This window comes from Phalacrocorax aristotelis, chromosome 4 (genome assembly GCF_949628215.1).
Source record: "Phalacrocorax aristotelis chromosome 4, bGulAri2.1, whole genome shotgun sequence".
Taxonomy (NCBI): Eukaryota; Metazoa; Chordata; class Aves; order Suliformes; family Phalacrocoracidae; genus Phalacrocorax; species Phalacrocorax aristotelis.
The window spans coordinates 72,149,679-72,173,056 of record NC_134279.1 but is presented as its reverse complement, the minus strand read 5'-3'; the positions used below and the strand labels follow the sequence as shown (position 1 = coordinate 72,173,056).

At 38.4% G+C, this 23,378-nt stretch overlaps 1 protein-coding gene across 9 annotated transcripts in view; it reads left to right on the top strand.

The window, feature by feature from the left end:
• The window catches only part of ABLIM2 (actin binding LIM protein family member 2), a 149,814-nt gene that overhangs the window by 108,801 nt on the left and 17,635 nt on the right, over positions 1–23,378 (top strand). For 5 of the 9 annotated variants that reach the window (XR_012660409.1, XM_075091945.1, XM_075091942.1 and 2 more), the window contains 7 exons: positions 2,404–2,524; positions 4,241–4,339; positions 9,862–9,963; positions 11,211–11,264; positions 16,292–16,344; positions 16,735–16,882; positions 22,628–22,686. Coding sequence is in view for 8 of the 9 variants with exons in the window: in XM_075091945.1 (XP_074948046.1) it covers positions 2,404–2,524; positions 4,241–4,339; positions 9,862–9,963; positions 11,211–11,264; positions 16,292–16,344; positions 16,735–16,882; positions 22,628–22,686 (636 nt within the window). In the remaining variant the exon portion in view is untranslated. The remainder of the gene's footprint in view (positions 1–2,403; positions 2,525–4,240; positions 4,340–9,861; positions 9,964–11,210; positions 11,265–16,291; positions 16,345–16,734; positions 16,883–22,627; positions 22,687–23,378) is intronic. The other 4 variants (XM_075091944.1, XM_075091943.1, XM_075091947.1 and 1 more) reach the window with 2 other exon arrangements.

The window sequence follows — 23,378 nt, the reverse complement described above, 5'->3', positions numbered from 1 at the left end:
CACTTCTTGAAGCTCTATGAAATAAATTACGTTCAGAAATATGATTAATGTTTGCATTTAAAGCTGCCAGTGTGAGTTGACTTGAATTAATGCTTGCATAGCTTTCTCCTCTTTTTTTTCTTTCTGGTTTCTATTTTTTTATTCTGCGAATAGTTAAACTATTTATATTATTTGTGCATATACACTGTTAAATCATTTGCACATGAACTTCTGTGTCCGTGCTTTGATGTGCATTAATGATCAAAGCCAGTCATTGTTTCAAGAAACATCACCTTGGAAGCTGCAAAAGCATTTCACATAGCTTCCCGGGTAATAACTCAATTGCATATCACAGGCCTGACTAATTTCTCCATTATCCCATTTTTACATTAAGACAACTGTATTGCAAAATTTTGGTAACAGTGGAGAATTGCAGATTTTCATTAAGGCTTGTAAATGACCAACTGACACTATGAGCAATGGTTAAACAGAAAAGTTAACAAATAGAAGTGTAATTTAATTGTTAGTTTAAAGTAAAAATGTGCTTTATTTAATATTGGATTTCATTAACCTGATTGTTCCTTACAGAGACACAAAGCACGCAAAAGATAAGGTCTGAAATAATCAATATAAAATCTTGGTGTTTTGGAAGATTATAATAATTTCCTTTAAATTAGCTAACAGTCATACTATTAAATTCCAGAAGTCACACTGGTATGGAGGTTGGTGCTGCCCTGATTCATGTTATGTGAATTCTCCAGGTTATCCAGCTTTGCCATTCTGTCTTTCTCTAAAGAGTATATTGTCAGCTGCTCAGGCATCATCATCTGCAAGCCTGTCACCAGTTTTGTTGCAGGGATTTTTATGTATGTATGTATCATACAATTGGACACATCCTAGGCTATTAGCTAACACTGATATGATATTTAAATATCCTCACAAGACTTCCTAGAGACATTGCCATACTGATTGTAAATCTCTTCACAAGGGTTAGAGTGGTTATTAAAGAATGTGGCTGCTTTGGGAGGGAAACATCTCAAACTGGGCATAGAGGAGTTGGTGGCAGAATGCCTCCAGAACTCTGCATGCTTGGAAAGGCATCAGTTGTTCTCACTTTTGTATAATTTCTTCTGAAATGGATATTAAAGCGATAATGCTACTTGCCACTATACAAAACTGATTTTACATTTTTGAAAATGCAGTCAGTGGGTTTGGGGTGAGGTGGAAGCAATGGAGCACGTCTGAACCAGAGGAGAAAAACTGATGGTGGGAGAATATTCCACATCTCTGTGGAGTCAAGGATATTCCCAGAGAAGCCAAACAGGAAACTGCATTCATCTAAAGATGAATGATGGATATAATGAAGTTTTCCTGATAGGAATTTGGGAGAAGATGATCAGGCTAAGCACACCTCCTTTGTGTTTAAATTATGAATGATCCAGTGGGAGTCACACAGTTGCCTAGAGATGCCCTAGTATTCATGACAAGTGACTAAAACCTGCCTGTCTTCACTCGCTCCTACTGGAAGAGGATAAGGGAAGCATTTTTTGGAGTATGACTTTCCATAAGGGAGCATCTGCAGGTTACACTGATTTGTTCTCATTTGAAGTTAAGCCAATTCTTGCCCGTCTTGAAAGGAAGGAGTTTGAATTTGCTTTTATAGCTAGTTTACAAAAAGTCACTTCCACATCTAATTCACTCATTAATGCTTTTATTGTTAAGAAGACACTACATGCAAATTGCAACTGTAATTTAACTAGCTATAGAAGTTGGAATGGGTGGACATGGTGTTAAGTGGTTGAAACCAAGGGTTTAGAGGGAAATAGGTTGTATGACTTGCTTTGCACAATGCTGCAGTATTAAGTCTAATGCTATATATGAGTGTTTATATCAGTTACCATGCTAGGAATGACCATGTTGTAATATGGTACACTGGGCAATTTATACAGCAGACAGTCATTTCTGTGATGAAACGAAGCCAACAAATGCTGATTTTTGTGTTGCCTGTAACCATTATGCATCTATTCATGCGGGTACAACATCATCATGGTACTATCACATGAACCTGATCTCATCTTCCACCCACCTGTGTGTGTTCAGGGAATTGTACTGTCCTGAAACAACACTTCTACAGTGTTAGGTTCTTTTCAAATTATGTTATCATTTTAAATTCATGTATGTGCTGTCTTTCCTGGGAACATGACTGTTCTCTGATACTTGGCAGAGAGGGCAGAGCTCCTTCGGTCATGCTGTGGTGGAAGTGCTTATGGCTGAAAGCCGCCTCAATTCGTTGGGATTGCATGGAACGTTACAACAGCATTGACTTCCATCTACACAGCACAGAAACGTGCAAATGGCATATTCTGCCTGTTTTGGAAGTTATTTCTCTTCCCTAATGACATATATTTCTTCTCTTCCTCTCAGGGTGACCAAGATGACAGATCTTTCAAGCAGTACAGGACATCAAGTCCTAGCTCTGCTGGCTCGCTGGGCTGCGGTCGCTACACTCCAACCTCCCATTCCCCTCAGCATTACAGCAGACCAGGTAATTGAAAAGCAGCCTCGTTTATTCTCTAGTTTTTTCCACTACTTTGTCTTATGTTGTAAGTAGGGTAGACTCTGGTAGACAGGGGTTTAAGGTGGAGTAACAGTCCATTGCAGTGATTTACTGTGAACAGAGAGTCCCATGGGGAGAAAGAAAACAAGTGGTTCAGGAATGAGCATCTAAGAAAAGGAAAGGCATCTATAAAGACTGATTTTATGTATCTGTAAACAGAAGATAGAGCAGTTTGAAGGACTTAAGCCTGGTCCCATCCTGCCTGCAGCTACACATTCAATCAACAGCTCTTTTGCGCTGTGTCATGGTAGCAGTGAATGCACATAAAGCCAATAGGATGATTGGGTGACTTCTTGTTACGGTCTGTATGTTACAGTCCCACAGTGCAAGAGCTGGAGGAGTGACTAGTGGTTCTGATGGCTGGATTTTGAAGGCCAAGTTGCTTTAGTTGAGAAGCTTACAGCAATGTTTATTGCAGCCGTGGGCTGTAGTAACAGTTGTGTCTGTGCTTTTATTGCACAGAGAGGAGGGATCTCCTCCTTTTGATCTTTGCAGAGGGGTCCCTTGCAAAAGCCTGTTCATATTTAGGCACTGTACAGAGTTTTGTACTTGGAAATATTAACTAAATTGCTCAAAATTCATTCTAATTTTTCTCCACTCCATCATTTGGTTGGAGAACACAGAGCTTTTATATTATTTTCTTGGCATCTTTTAATTTCATTGGGGATACATTATCATTATAAACTGGTTTGGAAAATTGGGAGTTCTTAATCTTTCCAATGGAAATGAAAATTTTATGGGTAACAGAAACTGTTCTTACAGGAATTAAATATTTGTACTACATAAAGTCTTTGACGAAGTGTAAATGAAATTGAGTACCAAAGATCTATTAAAGAGAGGAAAGACTAGTCTCCGCTGATGGTCTGGCAGCTGTGTCATGCTTAAGCTTAGCTGCACACTGTTAAAGTGAGGAGGAAGGATGAAAGGAAATTCCAAATTAATTCTAATGTTTTGCAGCTTCACTGAAAATTTAGAGGATAGTCATCATAATTGCCACTTTTAATAATTGCCATTAGCCCTCAAAAATATGTTATCAGGTCATTATTACAACAAAGGAAACAAAGATGACTTTTGAGAATGGTTTTCAAAGTACTTAATCACGTGTAACTTTCAGAGCTCAAATAATTTCATGACGTTTCTTCAAATGCTTAAATTAGCCATGTGCTTTAGTGCCCTGGTGCATTGTGAACTAAACCCTACCAGTGTGCACCGACAGCAATGAGACTAGACCCACTTGTAGCACAGTTCTCAGCAGAGACAAGGCTCTCCCCATTTCATTTCATTAGACCCATTATGAGCATATATCATTCCCTCTTGCAGCTTTTTAAGATGCAGATTTTCCCCTGAGTGCAGCTATGCTTTTTGTGGTGCCTTTTCTGGAATATTTTCTGATGCGTTACATTATCAGCATTTTATAAGATACTTTCTGTCTGCAGAAAGTCCGTGTCCCTTGGCCAACCTCATGGTGTGGCCACTGTGACGTTTTTAGCAATAGCCAGAGAAAGATGAAGGCTTAAATATAAACTATATGTTTTCTAAGCATCAGGAGGAAAATGTTCCTGAAAAAAAGGATGGCATTGTAATTTTTGGCTTTCAGTAAGTGAACTAAATAGTTTATTTTCACTTACTCTCTGTTGCCCCCAGCTGGTACTCAGAGTCTTGGTACCAGTAGCTGCATCTCCCTGCCCCAACACCCAAGCCCTACATCTACATTCAGACATCATTACATCCCTTTCTTCAAAGGTAAGGTCCAGGAATGCAAAACCGTGCTGTGATACTGTAGAGTTATTCAGATGTGTTTCACTTTTATGTCTGTGCAAGCATGGCTTCCACTTGGATAAAATTTGTCTTAATTTTGTGCAAGTGCTTTCTTGATGTACTGTGTAAGTTTTAAGAACTGAGTGGGTATGGGTTGTTTTATTTTTGCTTTTTTTCAGTGAGTGTTAAGTGTTTTTCAAAGGGGTGGAGTGAAAGAATTAGCTTTTCTAATGAAAATGAGGGAGAGAAATAATTTTGAAGTCTATTTGTTCTAAAATAGTGTTTACCCTATTTTGATGATGCTAAATAAATATTATAACAAGCTTATACATTGGATCCAATGTTGGATGATCAGTTTTCTAACCTTCTAACCTACATTTAGGGATTCTTCATATTATTTGTAGCATTACCAAAAATTATGCCAGATAAGCTGGTTAAATCAATATACCTGCACTGATTATCAAATAATGTTATAAAACAGAGTAACTGAGTCTAGTCTCTTTGCCATTAAATTTTTTTTGCAGTGAATAGTAACTTTTAATGACCTCCATGTCACGGATGTGAGACAGTAATGAGAAAGGCCAAGAACATTTGAGGCAAAAGCTATTTTTTTTAGCTAGTTAGTTAAATGTCAGAAACAGAAGACATTCAGCTACCCTGTGTGTCCTCCCCTGAGTCTGTCCTCTCTAGTAACAATATGAGTGGGGAGGAGATATGAATGATGAATGCCAGACATTTTCAGTGCCTGTTCCTTGACTCTCATGTACTGTTTGATTTGATAAAGCAAAATTGTTCTTGCCATTGTAACCATTACAGAAAAGGAAGTGACCCTCTGCAAGAACCAGGCTTTTGAACTGGTCTGGCCTGCAAACTCAAATGAATAGCAAGCGCTCATTACCTCTGGAAAAATACTTAATGCATCTGCATTGGGGCCTAATGCATCTAGAAACAGTTGTGCCCAAGGTCAACTGAATTTCACTGGTATAAACAGGAACAGAATGAGGCTCGAGTCTTCCAAACGCGATCCCTGAGAGAAAATTTTGGAAGAAAATACTGATGAGATTAAACTGATTGTTGCCATTTTGAAATCTACGTGCAAAGCTCCTTCCCACACCCACAAGCACTCACTCCACCAGACATTTCTTGGAAGGCTGGCACACACCCTGGTATTCCCTGAGGCACTGCTTGAACAGTTTTTTGATCTGTCCTCTAAATTTGGATGATATTATCTTCCTGAGTAAGAAAAACTTCTTTAGCATGCTACGGTGCACAATTTCACTGTATGGAAAGCTCTTATTCAAAAGCCCGCCTGCAGTTGCTTAGTAGCACTCCTGTTAAAATGAGTTTCTGTTCGGTGCTATCTGCTGTTGCTCAGACCAGCAGCAATTACTTTGTTCTGCTGTCTGGAGGGTGAAAATCTCAAGTAACAGCTCCTTGTGCCCAAATAATTATTAGTAGTGTGATCAAAATTATAATATTTTGCAATTCTGCAGCTCTTTATGTCAAGGAGCTAAAATATTTTGCAAGCAGTAGCTTACAGTGCCTCACAGCACTCCTGTGAGGCAGGCGATTTCCTATACAGGTAATCCTGAGCCCTGCAGAGGTTATATAGATTATCCACTGGTGTACACTGAGTACTCAGACCAAAAGGAGTCAGAAGATTTGCCCCCATCCTCTTCAAGTTCTCTGAATTTTTTTCTTTAAGCTGCAGACTGTATTTTTTCCTTATCTTGAGAAGCCTTCTGAGGGCATCAATGTGCTATTTTTTTCTCTTCGAAGTGGTTTGTGTGGGAAGAGTAGGATTGTAGAAATAGTTGCTCTGTATCCAGACCAAGGTTAATGTTGCCACTTCAGTTTTAAAAAAGTGAAGTCACGCTCATTTAAATTATTTTTATTAAATCCAAAAATAATACACTGGTTAATAATACTTTAAGTAATCATTGTAAAACCAGCACTCCACAATTGTCATTAAAAAATATTTCTTTAAGCTTCCAGGAGGCAGAAGTGTTACTATCCTAGGAAAATTAAAATAGGCAGAATCTTCCTTTTGACTTCACTGTGATTTTATCATATCCTTCCTGAGAATTACATAGTTCATCGTTTTTCCAGCGAAAAATATGATTACTGAGTTCCTGTTCTTTCTTCTGTATACTGTAGTCTAGCTCCCACAAAGTGTAATAGGATGAGCTACTCTTTATCATGCAGACAAATGTTTTGGTTGTGCTCTCTTAAGGATGTTTGTCTTCAAAATGTCTTCAAAATAAATCCTGTGACAGCCTCACTTCAAGAAAGCTTCACAGTTCATGCCCTTGTGAATCATAGGGTGTGATATTCCAAGTACCTACGCTCAGTGTAACTGTTCCTCTTGAGGTGTTTGATTCAGTGAACATACGGGCTGTGCTGAGCCCCACTGAAAAAACGCTTACTTAAAACGTGGTGGAAAGTATCTTCCTTTTCTAGTGCAGGAGCACAGCTTCCAAAGCCCATTTCTTTGGCTTTGAAAGCTTAAAAGAATTAGTCATCAAACTTCAAAAAACTTTGTCGAGCTTAATGCACCATGTGCAGAGATATTAAAGGATATAGTTTCGGGAGTAGGCTCTGACATTTCCCTCACTAGGCCAGGGGTGTCTGTTTGTTGTTCAGTCCCAAACTTAGGCAGCTCTTACTGTATCTTGTTACCATATTTCCCATCCTACCAGATAAGATAAAAGCTGACTGGGAAGGAGATACAAACAATGTGAAATTTTTCCTGACAATCCCTTGAAAAGGGAGCATGGTCTGAGCTCTGGTCGGTTAGCTCCACACACACAGGGTTAAAAGAGCAGCCTACCCTGTCAGCAGCCAAAAGACACGAGGAAGTTTTTGTGGTTGACACTCAAGTTCAAAGTAAACCCTTCCAGGTTCTCTCCAAGTTGCACAAATCCAGGGAAGAGTTCATGATTCTGGTTTTTTACTCTGCACTGACCAGTAGAGCAGATCACAGCCTGCAGCTGCTTGTGGCAGAAGACAAAACCAAAAGTTTGAAAACAATCTTTCTCTCTGGTCGTTTTATTTTCTCTGAGACCCCATTTGTAGTTCTTTTTCAGAGTATACCAGGCAAACCTTGAAAGAGGCAAATTCTTGGCAAAGTCGCATTTTAGGAATTTTTATTATAGGCTAGATTAAACAACTGTCTGGGGTTCCTACACATGAACTTTCTACATGGGTCTTCAGTTTATGTTATTATTAAATGTTTACTTTTGTATGCAAAGTGTGAAATACAACTGCTCTTTTGTGTTTGTCCAAATCAGTGGCAGAGTTATAAATATAATTTAAATGTGCATCCGCTTGTACAAGTGGGCTGCAAGAAGAACCTATTCCCTCATTTCATCCTTAATTCTTCCCTTTCGAGCAAGTCAGAGGTGACGGCTTTGCAAACTGCTCCACCCAGGTGATCCTTGCATCAAGTTGGCAGATTTTCTGTCGGCTAGTACTTGTGCTTGCGTCCTGTTTTCTTACCAGTTTACTCCTCTTAATCGATGCTGATTCCCTGCTGACACCCTACCCTATGCCTGAAGAACGGCTCTCCATGTGTGTATGATGCCAGCACCTTGGGGTCGCTGCTCATGAAGTAATTATTCATGCAAGTCATATATGAATATGAGTGTTTAATAATATGCTAATTTTAAGTAAATAAGGAATGAATACACTGTGAAAAAAACTTGAAAACTTCCCTTTTCTTTTTAAATTAAAAAAAATCCAATAGTAACATCACTTTGGGATCAAGATTTTTAAGGTTATTCAAGTTGTAAAGGACCTTACTTAAATAAGTGACTACTGCTGCTCTTTGCTTTCAAACTTGGAGTGACATTGAGGCTTCTTCCATTTAGTAGGGATGGCCAAGCATCTGGGCAGCAAGCAGCAAAGAAAGAGGGAATTAATAAATGGGCAGTAAAAACCTGTCACCATTGCTTTCCTTCCAAGAGCAAAGCAGGAACCAAGAAACCGGATATCCATCTGGGTCCTTGTCTGGGACAACTTGACTGCAAGCTGGTAGTGACACACAAGGTTTTTAGTAATGCCAGAATTCTTCCCTTACTTCTTGGAAGGCCCATAGGCTATTATCACGTGGAGTTGTGATTTCAGTTTCTCAACTCTTCTGATTACATTTTTTTCAATGCAAAATCACTGTTATTGAGTACACAGTGTAACGGGTGAATAGTTTTTGAGTTTTAATTTTTCACCAACTGTGAAAATAACACACAAAATTTAGAACCTGTCAGTTAGTGTGTTGTCATGAGATACACAGCACATTCTTCTGACCTCATCTGGCGTGCTTCTGCTCCTGTTGAGCTCAGTGACACTACCCTGCTGACTTCAGTGGTTGCGTGTCAGGGCTGGCTTTGGTGACAGACCGATGACCGTGTGTCCACTGCTTGTCAACAGAGGCAAGGGATCAGCAGAGACCACCTCCATGGGCATGGCCTAGACATCTGTGGTAACCCAGTAGTTTTATGGTTATAAAACTTCCCTTCCTGAAGGCAGAACTCAGTTACAGATCTAGTACTCTGAGCTGCTGCGCTTTCTTTACCCCTAAAAAACTTGCTATAATCTCATTGTAACTAGCCATTAAATTTTTGCTCCATCCACACTAAAACAATAACAGCAAATTGACAACCATCTTGTGTTAGAATAAATGTCACGTTTGGCTTCCAGTTGCTTAACAGTGCTGTAAATTAATTGGATTTTACAAGTCCCAAAAAAGTAGAGCTTTACTTTTTTGTTTGCCAAGCAGCACTATAATGCCATAGAGTATGCTTCGGGGAAATAAGCTCAGAGTAAATGAATGGCACCTATGAGCATTTGACAAAACAAGTGGAAGAATGAGTACGGATCAATAATCCTATCTATATCTTGAAATTTGGTGAAGTGGCTATGGCATTATAGATCCATGACTTGATAATCCAACCTCATTTGCATAAAAATCAAATGCTGTGGCATGTTACCTGTGGGAAAAGTTTGCAATTAAGAACCAAATCTCAGCATCTGTTTTTGTCACTGATATATGCAGGAATGTTTGACTTAACCATAACATCTGATTTTTGGTCTAGTCCTGCTTTGAGATAATTTAAACATTACTGAATTATTTCATTACTGGTTTCAAGGGCAGGCATTAAACTTTTTAAAAACTTGATTGATCAATTATTCTTTAAGGCTATGGAAAACACATGACAAGATTGCAGATGTTCTTAACTTTTTATTTTCTTCATTAAAGTGTTGTTAAAAGAGAAGCTTTAGTTTCAAAGTGGGGCAGTTTAATCTAATGTTGTCTATCAGATATTCATTATTGATGAGATGTTTGGAGACTGACCCAATACACTGTGCTGAAAAATAGTACGTTTTACAAAAACCATATATTTAAGGCAGTTGGATTAACAAGTCATTCTGAACAAGCTTTTATGCTTGAAATACTCTACTTTGCTTTCCATTTTTTCTTTTATCTGCTTTCTTTGCTCTTCCCCTTGGAGGCAGTGAAAGTGGTCGGAGCACTCCAAGCTTATCCATGTACTCAGACAGCAAATCTTCACCTTCTGTCTATCAGCAGGCTCCTAGGCATTTCCATATTCCAGGTAGGCATTCACTGCTTAGCTTTGATCTTCAATTGCTCACACCTGTTTATTCTCTTCTGGATGTATTTTTTTTTTTTGGCATTGATTTGTGAATTTTGAACTGCAAGAGAAGAAAATGTCTGTTATGTGAAAATCTGTTATCTGTTAAACTTTGTCTCAGAAATAAAGCAATTAGAGAGCAGGTTGCTTATGCATATATAAAAAAATGCGTTAGAGGAGACTCAAAGTGACAAATGTTGTTAAGCCTACAAAGATACCATTATTTACAGTGCCATGGCTGCATAGGTCTGTTGAATTTGTGTGCAGGAGGGAAGGCTGAAGGGCATTTTGGTTTTGTTTTTTTTCCTTATCCGTCTGCTTAAAGAGTCATATTAACATAAACTTTAAAAATAGCTGGAAGACCTTAGAACTCTGGGCAGCTCACTGTGGCTGTGTCTTTGCATACATACTATACTGTTCTCAAGTTCACATTCAGTCAACAAGCACATTAAATTTATGTCCAGACTGTTTAGCGTTTTGACTGCTAAGCACATCTACCTGCTCAGTGGAATAGTTTGTTTATTTATGTTTAGCTTCTGGGGTTAACACTTCTGTAAACACACCTTAATTAGGAATAGTATCTGCTCAGGTCTGTAGTACTAAGTAAAACCGATGGCTATACAACGTGATATGGGAACCCTGGGCTGTGGCTCTGGGGGCTTTCAAAAAATTCCTAGAAGGCCAAGTTAGCTACACAACTCAAAATATAGACAAGCTATAGGAATACCTATAAGGATATTGGGCATTTCCAGTACAAATGGCCATATCTGAACATGTACACTTTCTTCATCATTAACAGATAAGTCCCTTTTCAAGTGCGGCTGGTATAGCAGTCTGTTGTACCTGTATACAAATTTTATTTTAAGTAGTGACAAGTGTAGCCGTGTTGTCTATGAAGTATACATTGGTAGTGCAGATATAGCCACCTACATTTCAGCAGATGGATGCCACTTGAGGTGCCTTGAAGCAGTTTGAGGGACTTAGTGGGGGTTATGCCGTATAGGTAGGCATAGCCAATGTTTTAAATATCTAAAGATGGGTAAGGCTCCAGCCTCTGGTAATAGCCAGTGAATGACAAACCACTGAATGAACACGTAGTCTTTGTTCAAGTGTTTGCATTTTAGTGTTGTTGAGAGGAGACAAAAGCAGTGTGGTCTGAACTGCTTGCTTACTCTTTTATTCTTTCCTTTCTCTTTCCTCTTCCTCAGACACTGGCGTAAAAGATAACATCTATAGGAAACCTCCTATCTACAAACAGCATGGTACAGTCTGCTTTTCTCTGTTGCAGTTTTCTCTACATGTCTTTATAAAGAAATGCATATTGACTTCCAGATTAGTTTGCTGCATTTCATTATGTCCCTATCTATAATCTCAAATAGAAAAGGAAAAAAAGTAATGTGAAAATTAAATAGCACGTATAACATGCTGTCCAAGGATTCAGTAAGTTCTCTAAAACTGGGATAATGATATTTTGATTTGTCTTAGTAATTCAGAGTTGATACTAACTTCAAAGCAGTTTTCTTATTTATGGAATGATATAAAACATTGCTCTCCTGTTTTCAGACCATGCCTCAGGATATCTAGTTTTTGTAAACAATTCTTACTTCTACATTGCTGGGGAAAATAATAATGTTGATTGATTAGAGGTGTATGTGAAATATCTACTTTTCATCTGCAAGTTCTTCAAGCTGTAAAATGTCAGGAACAAATGTAATCATACCATGGCAGTTAGGAACAAATTCAGTAGCTGATATCATCAGCAAGATATGATTGGAAAACCTTTGGTAGATCCAGCAACAAGACTGCTGTCTGAGTTTCTAAACAGCAGAAAGAAATATGTGATGTTTTATGCCCTGAGGATCTGACTTAAGACTCTAGTAAATATAAAAAATAGAAATATAATGTCTGCATTCTTCTATTATTGTTTTTGCTGTATATTTAACTAATTAACATCAATGCAATTTCCATTATGACGTCAGTGCCTCTGTGTTCTCAGTGATGTTTGACAATGGTCTTGGTTCATGATACAGGCTTAGAAATATAGAATTCATTTTTCTAAACTGAATGCCATTATTCATCTTTAGAAACAAATATCTATGGATTCTGCTGCATTAGGGTGCCTAGAAAGTGCAGAAGTATATTTCTGATTAAAAGTCATGACTGGGGTACTGCTGTACTCAGAAGCAAAGGACAAAAATTAAAATAAGAAGTGTAATATAAATCTGCCCCAAACCAAAAATTGTATCTTAATCACGATTGCTCCCCTGCTTGGGAACGAATGGAAGAGTAAACAGGAGAGATGTTCATCACCCTTTGAGCAGTAGCTAAGGCACTTTGGGGATGGAAGCACGTATCTTTTGGGGGTACAGATGGGAGAACAAAGCTATGCCACTCTTCATGGCAAGGGAAGGTCCAATCTGTGCCTGTGAGTAGTGTCTCTGTGGAGCAACTCTTCCCTTCCTGTTACCTTCTAGCAGCACTGTCTGCCCAGAGGTGACTTCCACGTTGTATGTACGAGTGAGAAAGCTCCATGTGTCTGTTCCTACATAGTTTGGCTTTAGATGATAGCTGATAACTTTCCATGAGCCAAAGGTTAGGGAACTGCAGACACATCACTGGCTTCATGGTCAGAACAAGGAAAATACATTTTACATATTTTTATGTTGTGGTAATAGAGAGTTTTAACTGATTTTAAAATACTCAATTAATATTTAGTCCAAAAAGTGATGCTTTTCTGTAGTTACAATTTTTGTACTGTCTTCTCATGGAAAGCGACATTTATTTCTGTTTTCGATGAAGTTCTAGTTTGGATCTGATACAGTAATAGGAGAAAGAAAATGGTCAGGTGATGTCTCTCAGCTGAGCGAGTCAGCCTGTGCACATTCACGGTAACCGGTGGTTCATGCTAAAATAACTGCATGTTCAAATCATCCAGATTTAGATAACCTCTGTGATTTTGCCGGGTATGGTTTTGAACAAAGTCAGACTTGCTGATGTTTCAGTGCACTTTAGGTATCAGTCTTTGATAGGCATTTTCTGTTCACAGTGTCCTAATCTTGGACAAACTAATGTTACCTCTAAGGCAAAAAGATAGTATAGCTTTGTTTTAGTGCTTGATTTAATGTAATCTGCCAACCTTATAGTCTGCCCAAGCTCCCCAGTTCCTTCTTGTCTTTAGATATACAAATCATTTGAGGCAGCTGCTCAGGCTGAGCAAAAAAAAAAGCTACTGACAAAGGAAGAAGTTGAATATTATGGTGGTGTTCGGAAAAATCATGAGCAAATGCAAAGTTACAATCATCTTGTGTAAATCAGCATGGCTTCATGATTTACACGAGCTGATGATATGGCTCTGATGCCCTGTATCCTGGCTGTGTCATTTGATTTTATAGATATTTTTGGTTTACAAAGAGGATTCTAAGCAGCAGCTTTTTCTCTTCCAGGCCAGGCATTTTCATACCAGTTTTCCATCCATCAGATATGCAGTCCAAGTCTGGATTATGTCAGTTTTGCACTGCTTTATGGAGTTGTTCCTCATATTCACTAGAATGAGCGGAGAATTAAATTACTGAGTCAGCAATCTCTATAGGTTAACAAGGATATACATTTTAAACTTTAGATGTTCTGCAAGGTTGTGTTGAAAACACATGCTCATCATTTTCCTACTGAAGAGCAAAACATAATTTATTCTGACTCAAAAACCAAAAAAAATCAATGAACTTTTCTTCCAATAAAAAAATAAAAAACAAAGACATGAAATTTAAATAAAATTTACCTTTTATTGTGGAAGAACTCCCAGCTAAAGCGTGAACACATGAGCAGCTGATGATTCAGCTCCTCAGGCTAACAGGACACTGAACTGATATGTGCTGAAAAGGAGCCAGAGAACATTCCTTCATTGAAGAGGCCAAGTTTGAACAAACACGCACAAAAATGTTCTTAAAAACTGTAACAAGCTCTTCCAAAACATTTGGCTTTAAAAGGTTTCAGTTACAGCAGTGCCCAACAGATTTGCTCTAGCTACAGCTTCTGTGTTTCTATTATAAACACTCAACTTCAGAATGAAGAAAAGGAGGTGGAAAAATGGGACATATGAGAGATCAGGCTGAGAGCTGGGGTCGGAAAGTGAAGAGTGCAGGAGCCTACGTGGTCGTTCTTTTGTGTGTGTTCATGTTTCAGAAACATTTGGACATCACTCAAAATTTAAAAAACTATTGAAGACGTTTACTCTTCAGCAATACTTGCAGTGATCCGTGTGAAACATTCAGTTCACATTGGGATGAAACTAATGCTCAGTACTGATGAAATTCAGGCCACTTGGATTTATCTGCCAACGATGTGTTGTATAAAGGACCCTCAGAAACTTTGGAGGGGCAGGCCTTCATGGCCCCCGTTGGTTTTCTGGATATCTGTTTAAGTAGTTTGAAGTCAGATGCTCTCAAGATCCCGTGGAACATTTGAAATCTCTGAATAATGCTTTGGATTAAACATCTTTTTTTCCTTTGAAAGCATCAACATCTTGAAACAAAAACAATTTTCAAAAATGCATCAGATTCTCTATATGGATTTCGATTTAGTGAGAGCAAGATCCATACATATAACCTGGAACAACTCATTGACTTGTGATTTAAGGGTATGCCCCCAAAATATCAGCGAACCAGGTTTAAGTTGTCTTGCAATGTAGGAACTTTATTTTTCATTTTTCATAAATGGATATTTCTTCCTATTTCTTTCTCAGAGAAGCAGCTTGCCATCTTGGGAAAATGCCCTGGTCAGGGTGCTATTCGATAACTGTGAAAACTTTGAGTTTTTTCGTAATGCTGTTTTTATTTTATGACACAGCTCTGTTTTGTCACATTAAGTTGAGAAAAAAAAATTCTACAGTTACAGATTTTCACCTCTAACCCATAGATTTTTTTCCTTACTGCAGTTTGTCATTTCTTAAGTATCACCTCCTCAACAAAACCAGTTAAGGTCTGGAAGTGAGCTGTGTAATGGCACCAGAAAAATGAAACAGAATAACACTGAAATGCTAATGGTGGTGGCCTTTTGCCCTTGTTTTGTACAGGCAGGGCAGATCCTCTGCAAACATTCTGGCTGGGGAAATGGAGAGGGCAGAGTTGTTCCCAACTTGCTGGGAGTGTTGCGGCACTTCTAATGGTGCAACTTGATCTTCTACTCACCTCTGTCTCTGAGAGTCTGATCTGAGCCTTAACTTCTGTATTACCGTACTATTCTTACTATTAATAAGTATGTTTTCTGGCTACATTGCGTTGCATGGGGCTCTTGTGTTGCCCTTTTACTCAGGCATTGCAGACAACCTCCTTGTTATGATGACTTCTCATGGGCTTAAAATTATGCTAAACATTACATTACTCCACTTTTGTACCACTAAACTCTCCCTAAAACAACATAGAGTGATACAAAGTGAAGTAAGACTCAAATTTTGGGAATTTATCTAAAACAGTGTGAAATTTGGCACAAAATCTTTCCTTAAGATTCTGAGGCTCGGTGTCTGAAACAATATTCTGGGACATCAAAGACAAAGAAAAACACAGTTCATGGTCAGGAACTATCTAGTCAATCGCTTTAAAGTTTTCAGTTTTGAGTTTTTCTTCTCAGCAAGTTGAAAAGTTACCAAAAAAAAATCAACAGTAAAATATCAGCAATACTTTTTTTTTATTAAAAAGCTCTTTAAGAGGGCAATATAATCAGAAAAGTGGTTGGTCACAGAATTGTGAGTTTGAGAGTCGTACACAGCCTTTCTTGCAGTTTTCACAAGGAATTAATACCAAATTTGTTCCTATCTTCTTTACCATCATTGCCTGTCCCTTTTGGGAATGTAGGAGGCCCAGGTGTGCAGATCACAAAATATTTATGTAACCATACAAACTTTCATGGTCATGGCAACACAGAAGAATGGAGAGATGACTTGCTCCTGTGTGCAAAGACCATATAAATCTGTCTCCAAGAGATAATGTAGGTTTTTTCCCACCAATCATTCCTCAAAAGTAGTTTCTTCCTAAAAAGATAGGTTCAAAATCCAGCAGGAATAGACTGTCTGAATTCACTGTATGCCTGAAGGATGAGTATTACTGTAATAATTTCAAAATGATTTAAAGTAATTCTGTGAAACCGTAGGTCTGCACATCAAATTTTCTGCCCAGCTCTGGGTGTTTTATTAATTTTTTTCCCCCACTTAAAAATATTTGGAACATTACCACAGTCAAAACAGAAGACAAAAAAGATGTCATCTGTTCTAACTTTTTAAATTAACTTAATCTTCCAGCAACAAGAAGATCAGAAGGAGAGGATGGAAGCTTGGATCAGGACAGTAAGAAGGTAATGATGAGAAAGAACAAAAGTAGTTCATTGTTCTTTCTTGAAGCAACTGTTTTTTAAAATGAGTTCATACGCAAAGGTATTCTTTCATATAACTGAAATAATCATTACTACTTTTAGGTCTTTCCAAGAAGATAGAGAAAAGCTTAATCTCTCACCCAGAGTGTTTAGAATCTAGACTCTACAGTAAAATAAATAGGCATATTGAGAATAAGGGCCGTAAGATCATGGATTTTCACTCAGTCTCAATATATACATTGATGATTCAGTTAAGCCTGTGGACTTTTACATAAGATGCATGTTAACATACAAGATGAATGTTAACATCACATTAATTATCCATTGAGGTGTTAAATCCTGAATCTTGTAACAGGCTTTTACCCTCTCCAGCTAAAGACCAGTTGGCTTATTCTGAAAGGCGATACGGACACCAGAACCAATTCCCCGGATTCGGATACACGGTCCCTGTCTCTTACTGCTGGAAGCGACAGAGAAAACTTCCAGAGGGCGCAGGAGGGCATGACCGCCAGCTACTCCCGTGAGTACTGCATCCCCTGGCCCACCGGCACTGCCAACTAGGGATGTGGCAAAGGAAGATAGCCCTGCTGCTGCCTCGTCCACGTAGCTCTCTAGCTGGTGTTACGCTTCATTTCTCTGTCGTAATTACACCTATTTGTCTATTTGTTTTGCTACGGCTTGTAAGCCTTCAGTGCCTTCAGACTTCAATAGTGAAACTATAAATAATTTCATATTAGTGAAAAAAGCAGCTTTGTTTGTATAAAGAAACTGTATTGTCTCTTCGGAGAGCAGAGATTCCTTGCCACAAAAATCTGCCCCTCATTAGTACATAAAAGTGCCTATTTATTATATTTTATCTGTCATATTGTTGACTTCTGCTAATTCCTCCTTGATACAAATTGTGTATTTTGAATATTTGTAAAGCCATTTCTTCTGTGTAGCAATAAGCATAAAGTACACTTTTCTCCAAAGATTAATTTAGTACAGGCATTTTTTTTGTTATCACTCACAATGATACCTATAAGTTCACAGAAATCTTCTAGGTCGAATAACGGGGTTTTGTTTCTAAATTTTGTTACTAAATACTGGTCTGGAGACCATATACCCATGCTAGCAGTCAGTACCAAAAGCGTGTTCTACACATTTCTTACTCCACATTTCAGCAAGTCAGGAGGTGAAGGAAATGGTCATCACAGTTGGGTCTGAATTTTACTTTTAGATTATATAAATGACAAAGAATAGTTTAAATTAATTTTAACAGATAGCTGCGCCATTCCTCTCCCTCCCTCCTCCACTTCACACCATACAGCAGTACCAGGTCATCTGGGGTAAACAAGTTGGGGAAGCATTTTTCCAAAAGAATGCATCCAATGCGAAGCATGTCTGGCAGCAGGGCTCGGATGTCAGTCTTGTGGGCATTTTGGTAATGTGATAGCTGGTTCCATCAACTTATATTAAGGAAATTATGGCTTAGCTATGCAAGGAAGAGGAAAAACAGATGCTACAAAGTCTGTCACAAGGCTGTAACAAGATAAAGAAGAAAAGCTATTTTGGATCATCAGTCCCAGGGTCTGACTTGAAGGGATTTGATTCCTTAGTCCTCACCAGACATGGCATACATGTGCACAAGGTGTATTGTAGGGTTCTCTGTGGAGGGGAAACCACCAAGTCTGACCTTCTCACACACCTAACGTCTGTAAGTCATTGCCCAGAAATGAACACCTAAGCCTTTCTTTGTAATGCACACGTCGGGTAAGTTTGGAAGCTTTCTGGAGTTGATCTGATGCTTTTCTACATATGTATTGAGAGAATAGTTCTTGGGTGCAAATTTTAAGTAGAGAGAAGTACGTAGCACATGAAGAACTGTGTTATATAGGTTACACAGGAACAGCATACAGTGACAATTTTTTCATGAGAATGTTGCTATACCTGTCACTCTTCTATACCGGCGTTTCTTTTTTATTTTTTTTTTTTTTTTAATGATCTTGGGAATATGGAACTATTAGAATGAGAAATGCAAAAGATGGTTCACACCTCTGTCAGGGTCAATATGACCTCCGTGCCAATGCACTATAGGTTATGTAGTTCATTTTCCATTGCTTTTTGTCAGCGTTTTTCTGTCCTTCGTGAAAGTCGGCCCTGTTACCCAATTAGCAGCTACACAGAAATGACATTGAGGAACTTGATTTTCCTGACATGAACAATTTTTTTTCCTTTTAAATGATTTTATTCAGCCACCTGACTGCTTTACTACCCAATGGACATCTAAGTAATTCCCTCTGTACTCAGTGTTTCCCTATTTAATTCTGAATATTTGTAGTCTGTCACATGTCCCTTTGCCCATGGAAGAGTAGCTTCTCTGCCTCTTGCACTTACGGTTGAGGATTCTGACATTCCGCCCCATCTTTGTGGCATAGTCAGTGAGTATCTGAGAAAATAAACTTTTCGTATGGGTTTCGTGCCAAGTGGCTACATGCAGAGTGGAGGGGATTAGCAGGCATCAGACTACGAATCTCTGGTGATATGTCCAAATGTTCTATGCAAATAGCCCTGCATTCATCTGTCCAGCCTCTGTGCAAACCAGAGAAGGGTTTTTCTGCTCCAGAAGGTAAGTAGCCACGTTATGTTAGCTAAATGCCCAGAAGAACACATCTAACAACAAAGCACATCAGTATGAGGCTTGTGTAATTAGCAGGCACTTAGAGTTGAGCTTTCGTCTCCTTACATCCACCTGTGCAAATGTGCTTGTGTACATATGTAGATGTTTAATAGTTAATCCTTTACCAAAATTCATTAAGTGTTACATATTTAGGAAAGCAGACATCTAACAAGGTGTGTAACCCTTGCTGTTCGTGTGTCCCTGATGTGCCAAGAGGCAACCTCAGAATGCCCAGGTCAGAGTGAATGTCATACTGGAAAAAGCAGGAGCTGTATCCATGCAGAGAGTAGCTGATGCTCACATAGTGCCTAATTAGAGGGAAAGAGTGCTTTATCTTGGCCAGTTACTCCAGAAAATTTACTGTGACGGTACAGCTGCAGTTGGATGTGATAATGAGCAGTATGTGGTTGTTGGCTTTTAGTGTTATCCTTTTCCTTTATATTTAAAAAAAAAAAAGAAGCAAAATAAGACGTGTTTAACTTTGTAACTAAGTTCATGGGAAACAGAAGCTAAGTGAAATACAGTTCCCGCTGGAGTCAGTGGGCCTTGCTAGCTTGTTTTGAGCTATTTCGGCTGTTTGCCTCTCGGATTTTTTCCAGCCGGCCACACGATGTCGCTTGTGCCCAAGGATGTGGCTCAGTCCTGGCAGCCTGGGAGGCACCTCCGCAGCTGCTCCGTGCTAAGTGAACTGTGTTTGCTTTCAAGCTGGTCTTTACCTTAGTGCATTTTCCTTGGTAACTGAGTAGTATTAGTTAGCGATAGAACAAAACTGTCTCACGTACGTTCTCAGTAGCCAAGAGGCCAAGAAATTGAACTCCACACTGATGTTCAACACCAGCATCTTTTTTCAGGCAGGAGCAGAGATGATAGTTCTGTTGCAGAGACATTCATTCTATCTCACAGGTATTATACTCTTTGCCCTTTGCTGTCACTACCATTCAGATAAGAGGCAATTTTAAGTTTCTAGTTTCCAAACTGGAATAGCTAAGCGATCCATCTAATTCAGTATTCATCACTAAGTCCCTGTATCAGATGTGCAGGCTGAAAACAAAAATTATGCTCGTAGTTTATACTACTTCTCAGATGGTGTTTGATTACGTTTCTAAAATATATCTTGCTTTTATAGATCATCTTCATTTTACTAGCTTCAATAAGTCAAGTTTATCATGCCTTCTTTCCTGTGATGAGCTTTCATTGCCCCAGTTATCCTGTAGGCTGCTGATCTGGTGGAGTTAATTTAACCTACTCGTACACTGATGAACAAGAACAGCACAAAGGATTCCTCCAGGATCTCCTGTCACTGCCTGAAAATGCTATTATTTCCATATCTGACGTGTATCAGGACAGACATTTCCAACTTTTGCTTTTTCTAACACGTTTATTAGTAACTCAAGGTCATCTTGTGATTAAGCTGTATGTCTAAGCCTTCCCCATTATTTCCAGATTATGAGCTCTCAGTTTAAGTAGCAGAAGTTTGGGATATTTATTAGTCCCCAGTGCATGACTGTTCCCATGATTTATTAAATGTTATCCCATTTCTATTGCCCTAATGTTAAAAGTTATCCTAGTTCTTTACAATATCCCAGTCCTCCTCTATATTGGTAGTGCTTTATAACTTTGTGTAGACAGCAAAGTTTATTAGCCCATTACTATTTCTGGTGCCCAGATTATTAGTGAAAACATGAGGCAATTCCAAATCAACACCAGTCCATGCTGGCACTTTTCTCTGTCAGCTCTGCTCAGTTCTCCTTACCCAGTTTCTACATTTCATTATTTCCTTATTGACCCTATAATTCTTCTGATAAACTCCATCTTCTCCAGATTTGCATTTAATTCCATATCTGGCCAAATACCAAACACTGGAATGATATCACATTAGATGAGACCCAGTAAAATTTATGTTGTGCAGAAGTCATTTCTCTTAACAAAGCCAGCTACTGAGCAAGTCTGGCACTGTGTCTTTAACTTATGTCAAACCAATTAAAATCTATGTGGCTATAACTGATTTTCTATTTACTTCCATGTTTTTGTTCAGTCTTTCCTTAAATTTTCTGTTGGAAGCAAACTGGTAGCTCCTCATTATCTTTTCCCCCTCTTAAATACAGAAACTATAGTTGCTGTTCTCCAATGGTAAGAAGTATTGGACCTGCAGTTCGATGTGAGATTATCGCTGTTTAAGTATATTAAGTGCTTTGAATTATGTTTCCATCACAGCTGTGATGCATTGCCATACCCTTATTCCGCTAGCTTTCCCTCCTTGCTCAGTACTCTACCTTTTATTCCTAAAAATAGAGGTGAAATACATCAGTGTTGGAGCCCTACCTAGGTTACCTTTCACCTCTGCTGCGTACTGGCATAGCGTAACTCCCAGCGATCCTATTTCTTCTTTCCTTGTACTCTTTTTATTTGGATAGCTGGAGAACTTTTAGCTATTTGTTTTAATATAATTTTCCATGTTTAACTCAGCTTGACTTCTGGCAGTTCTCACTTCATCTCAGCACATCGTGAGCAGTTTGCTGATCCATCTTTTGTTTTTTCTTTCTGTATGCTTATTCCTAATCATTTCCTTAGGGTATTTATTAATCCAGTGGGGTCTGGATTCCCTTCCTGCATTCCCCTTTGGACACAAATTGCTAACATTTTTGACAGAAAGAGGCGTTGTACATTCAGTTCTTTGAGCTAACTGACTTTTTGCAACTCTTTGCATCAATTTATCAAAGTTTCCTGTACTGGAATCAAGAATGTTTATTACACACATGTTTGTTCATCTTCTGTTTAATTTAAACTGATTCAGCTTGTCACTTCTATACAACTTTATTTTTATTAACCAAAAACTAATCTGAAACATTTTTTATCCTTTCACTGACAAAAGGAACTTCCAAACTTTCTTATTAGACTCTCAATATTAAAAGTAAGGCTCTTCAGTTATTTCATAGTGACCGCACAGTTTCATCGCCATATTACATCTGGTTTGTTCATGGTGACATCACTTTGCCAATTTTGTCTCTTATAACTTTCTTTCTCTGAGTGTTTATACTCTCACTGATTTATTTTATCCATTGCCATATCTTCATTTATGCTTTTTCCACTTGAAGCAGTAGAAGTTTTAAAGAAAGCAAAAAATTTTTTGTGGTTTTTTTTAAGTGGTAGGATACCAACCCTTCTTTTTTAAGAATCAAAACCAAGACCAGACTGCATACATCATGATCAGAAGAGATGTAACTCTAAAATGATCATACCTTTAATCCCATTTTCAAGTTGTGGTTTAAAACCAAGTTGGAGGGCAGAGATTTCGCAAGCTCTCAAATCTGTTTTGCATCACGTAGCTGCATAAGGCTTCCATAACATGAGTCCCACAACTCCCTTCACGTCATGCCTGGTAAGGTGTTTGCATCCTGGCTTGCTCTTATATATAGACATTTTTACACATGTTCATTTACATTAAATATGGAGAAAAGATGAGCATTACTTAGTTATATTTCATCCATTAATAGAATGTACATACTGATCTTGCAATTGCTGTTTCTGGATGTTTCCCTGAATTCTGTGTTTTAGTAGGCCGTAAAGGATTTACAAAAATACAGCTGTATGTTACGTCTTTTACAGGATTTCCATATTCTAAATCTGCTTCTCTACCTGGCTATGGAAAGAATGGCTTACATCAGGTAGGTATACATTTAAATACATTCTCCAGGCAATAGTGTATCATAAATAGGTAGCTTAGTAACTATTTGAAAATGTACACAGTAATAACACTTCAAAGATGTTTTGGCTGCCAGCCCTGTCTGACAGATTCATACCCTATGTGGGTTACAGTTTGTCTGTCTGCAAAAGTAAGACAGCGTGAGGCTTCACCTTTTAATTGTGTGCATCATGAGCATTAGGTATCTTGATTTTTCTCCCAAAACAAATAAGGTCCAATGTACAATGGACAGGCTGCACATAGATCACAGTACAGCTTGAATTAACGATAGAGAGGGTTGGGCCTATAATTAGGCAAGTAATGGTCTGAGAGCAAAGGTGGAGCAGCCCACATCCCTTGCATTTCTTGAACCATCTGTTCTGTTTTTTTCCAATATGCATGTGCATATACATATACATACACACACAGAGTCATCATACTTTTAAGGCAGGAAGGGAGCAATACAGAGAGAATGGCAGGCAGCAATCTAGAAAGCAAAATGCATAGCAGTTATGATCAGATGAGACTAGGCGTTCTTTTTCTAAACCTTTTTTACAACTTTCGTAAGTCTTCAGGAAAAAGGCATCTTTGACACAGTGGTCTCTCTCTCTCTGGCATCTAGCATTAGGGGTTTGCAGTTCATGGCTTATATTTTTAGGTACAAATCCATTACGG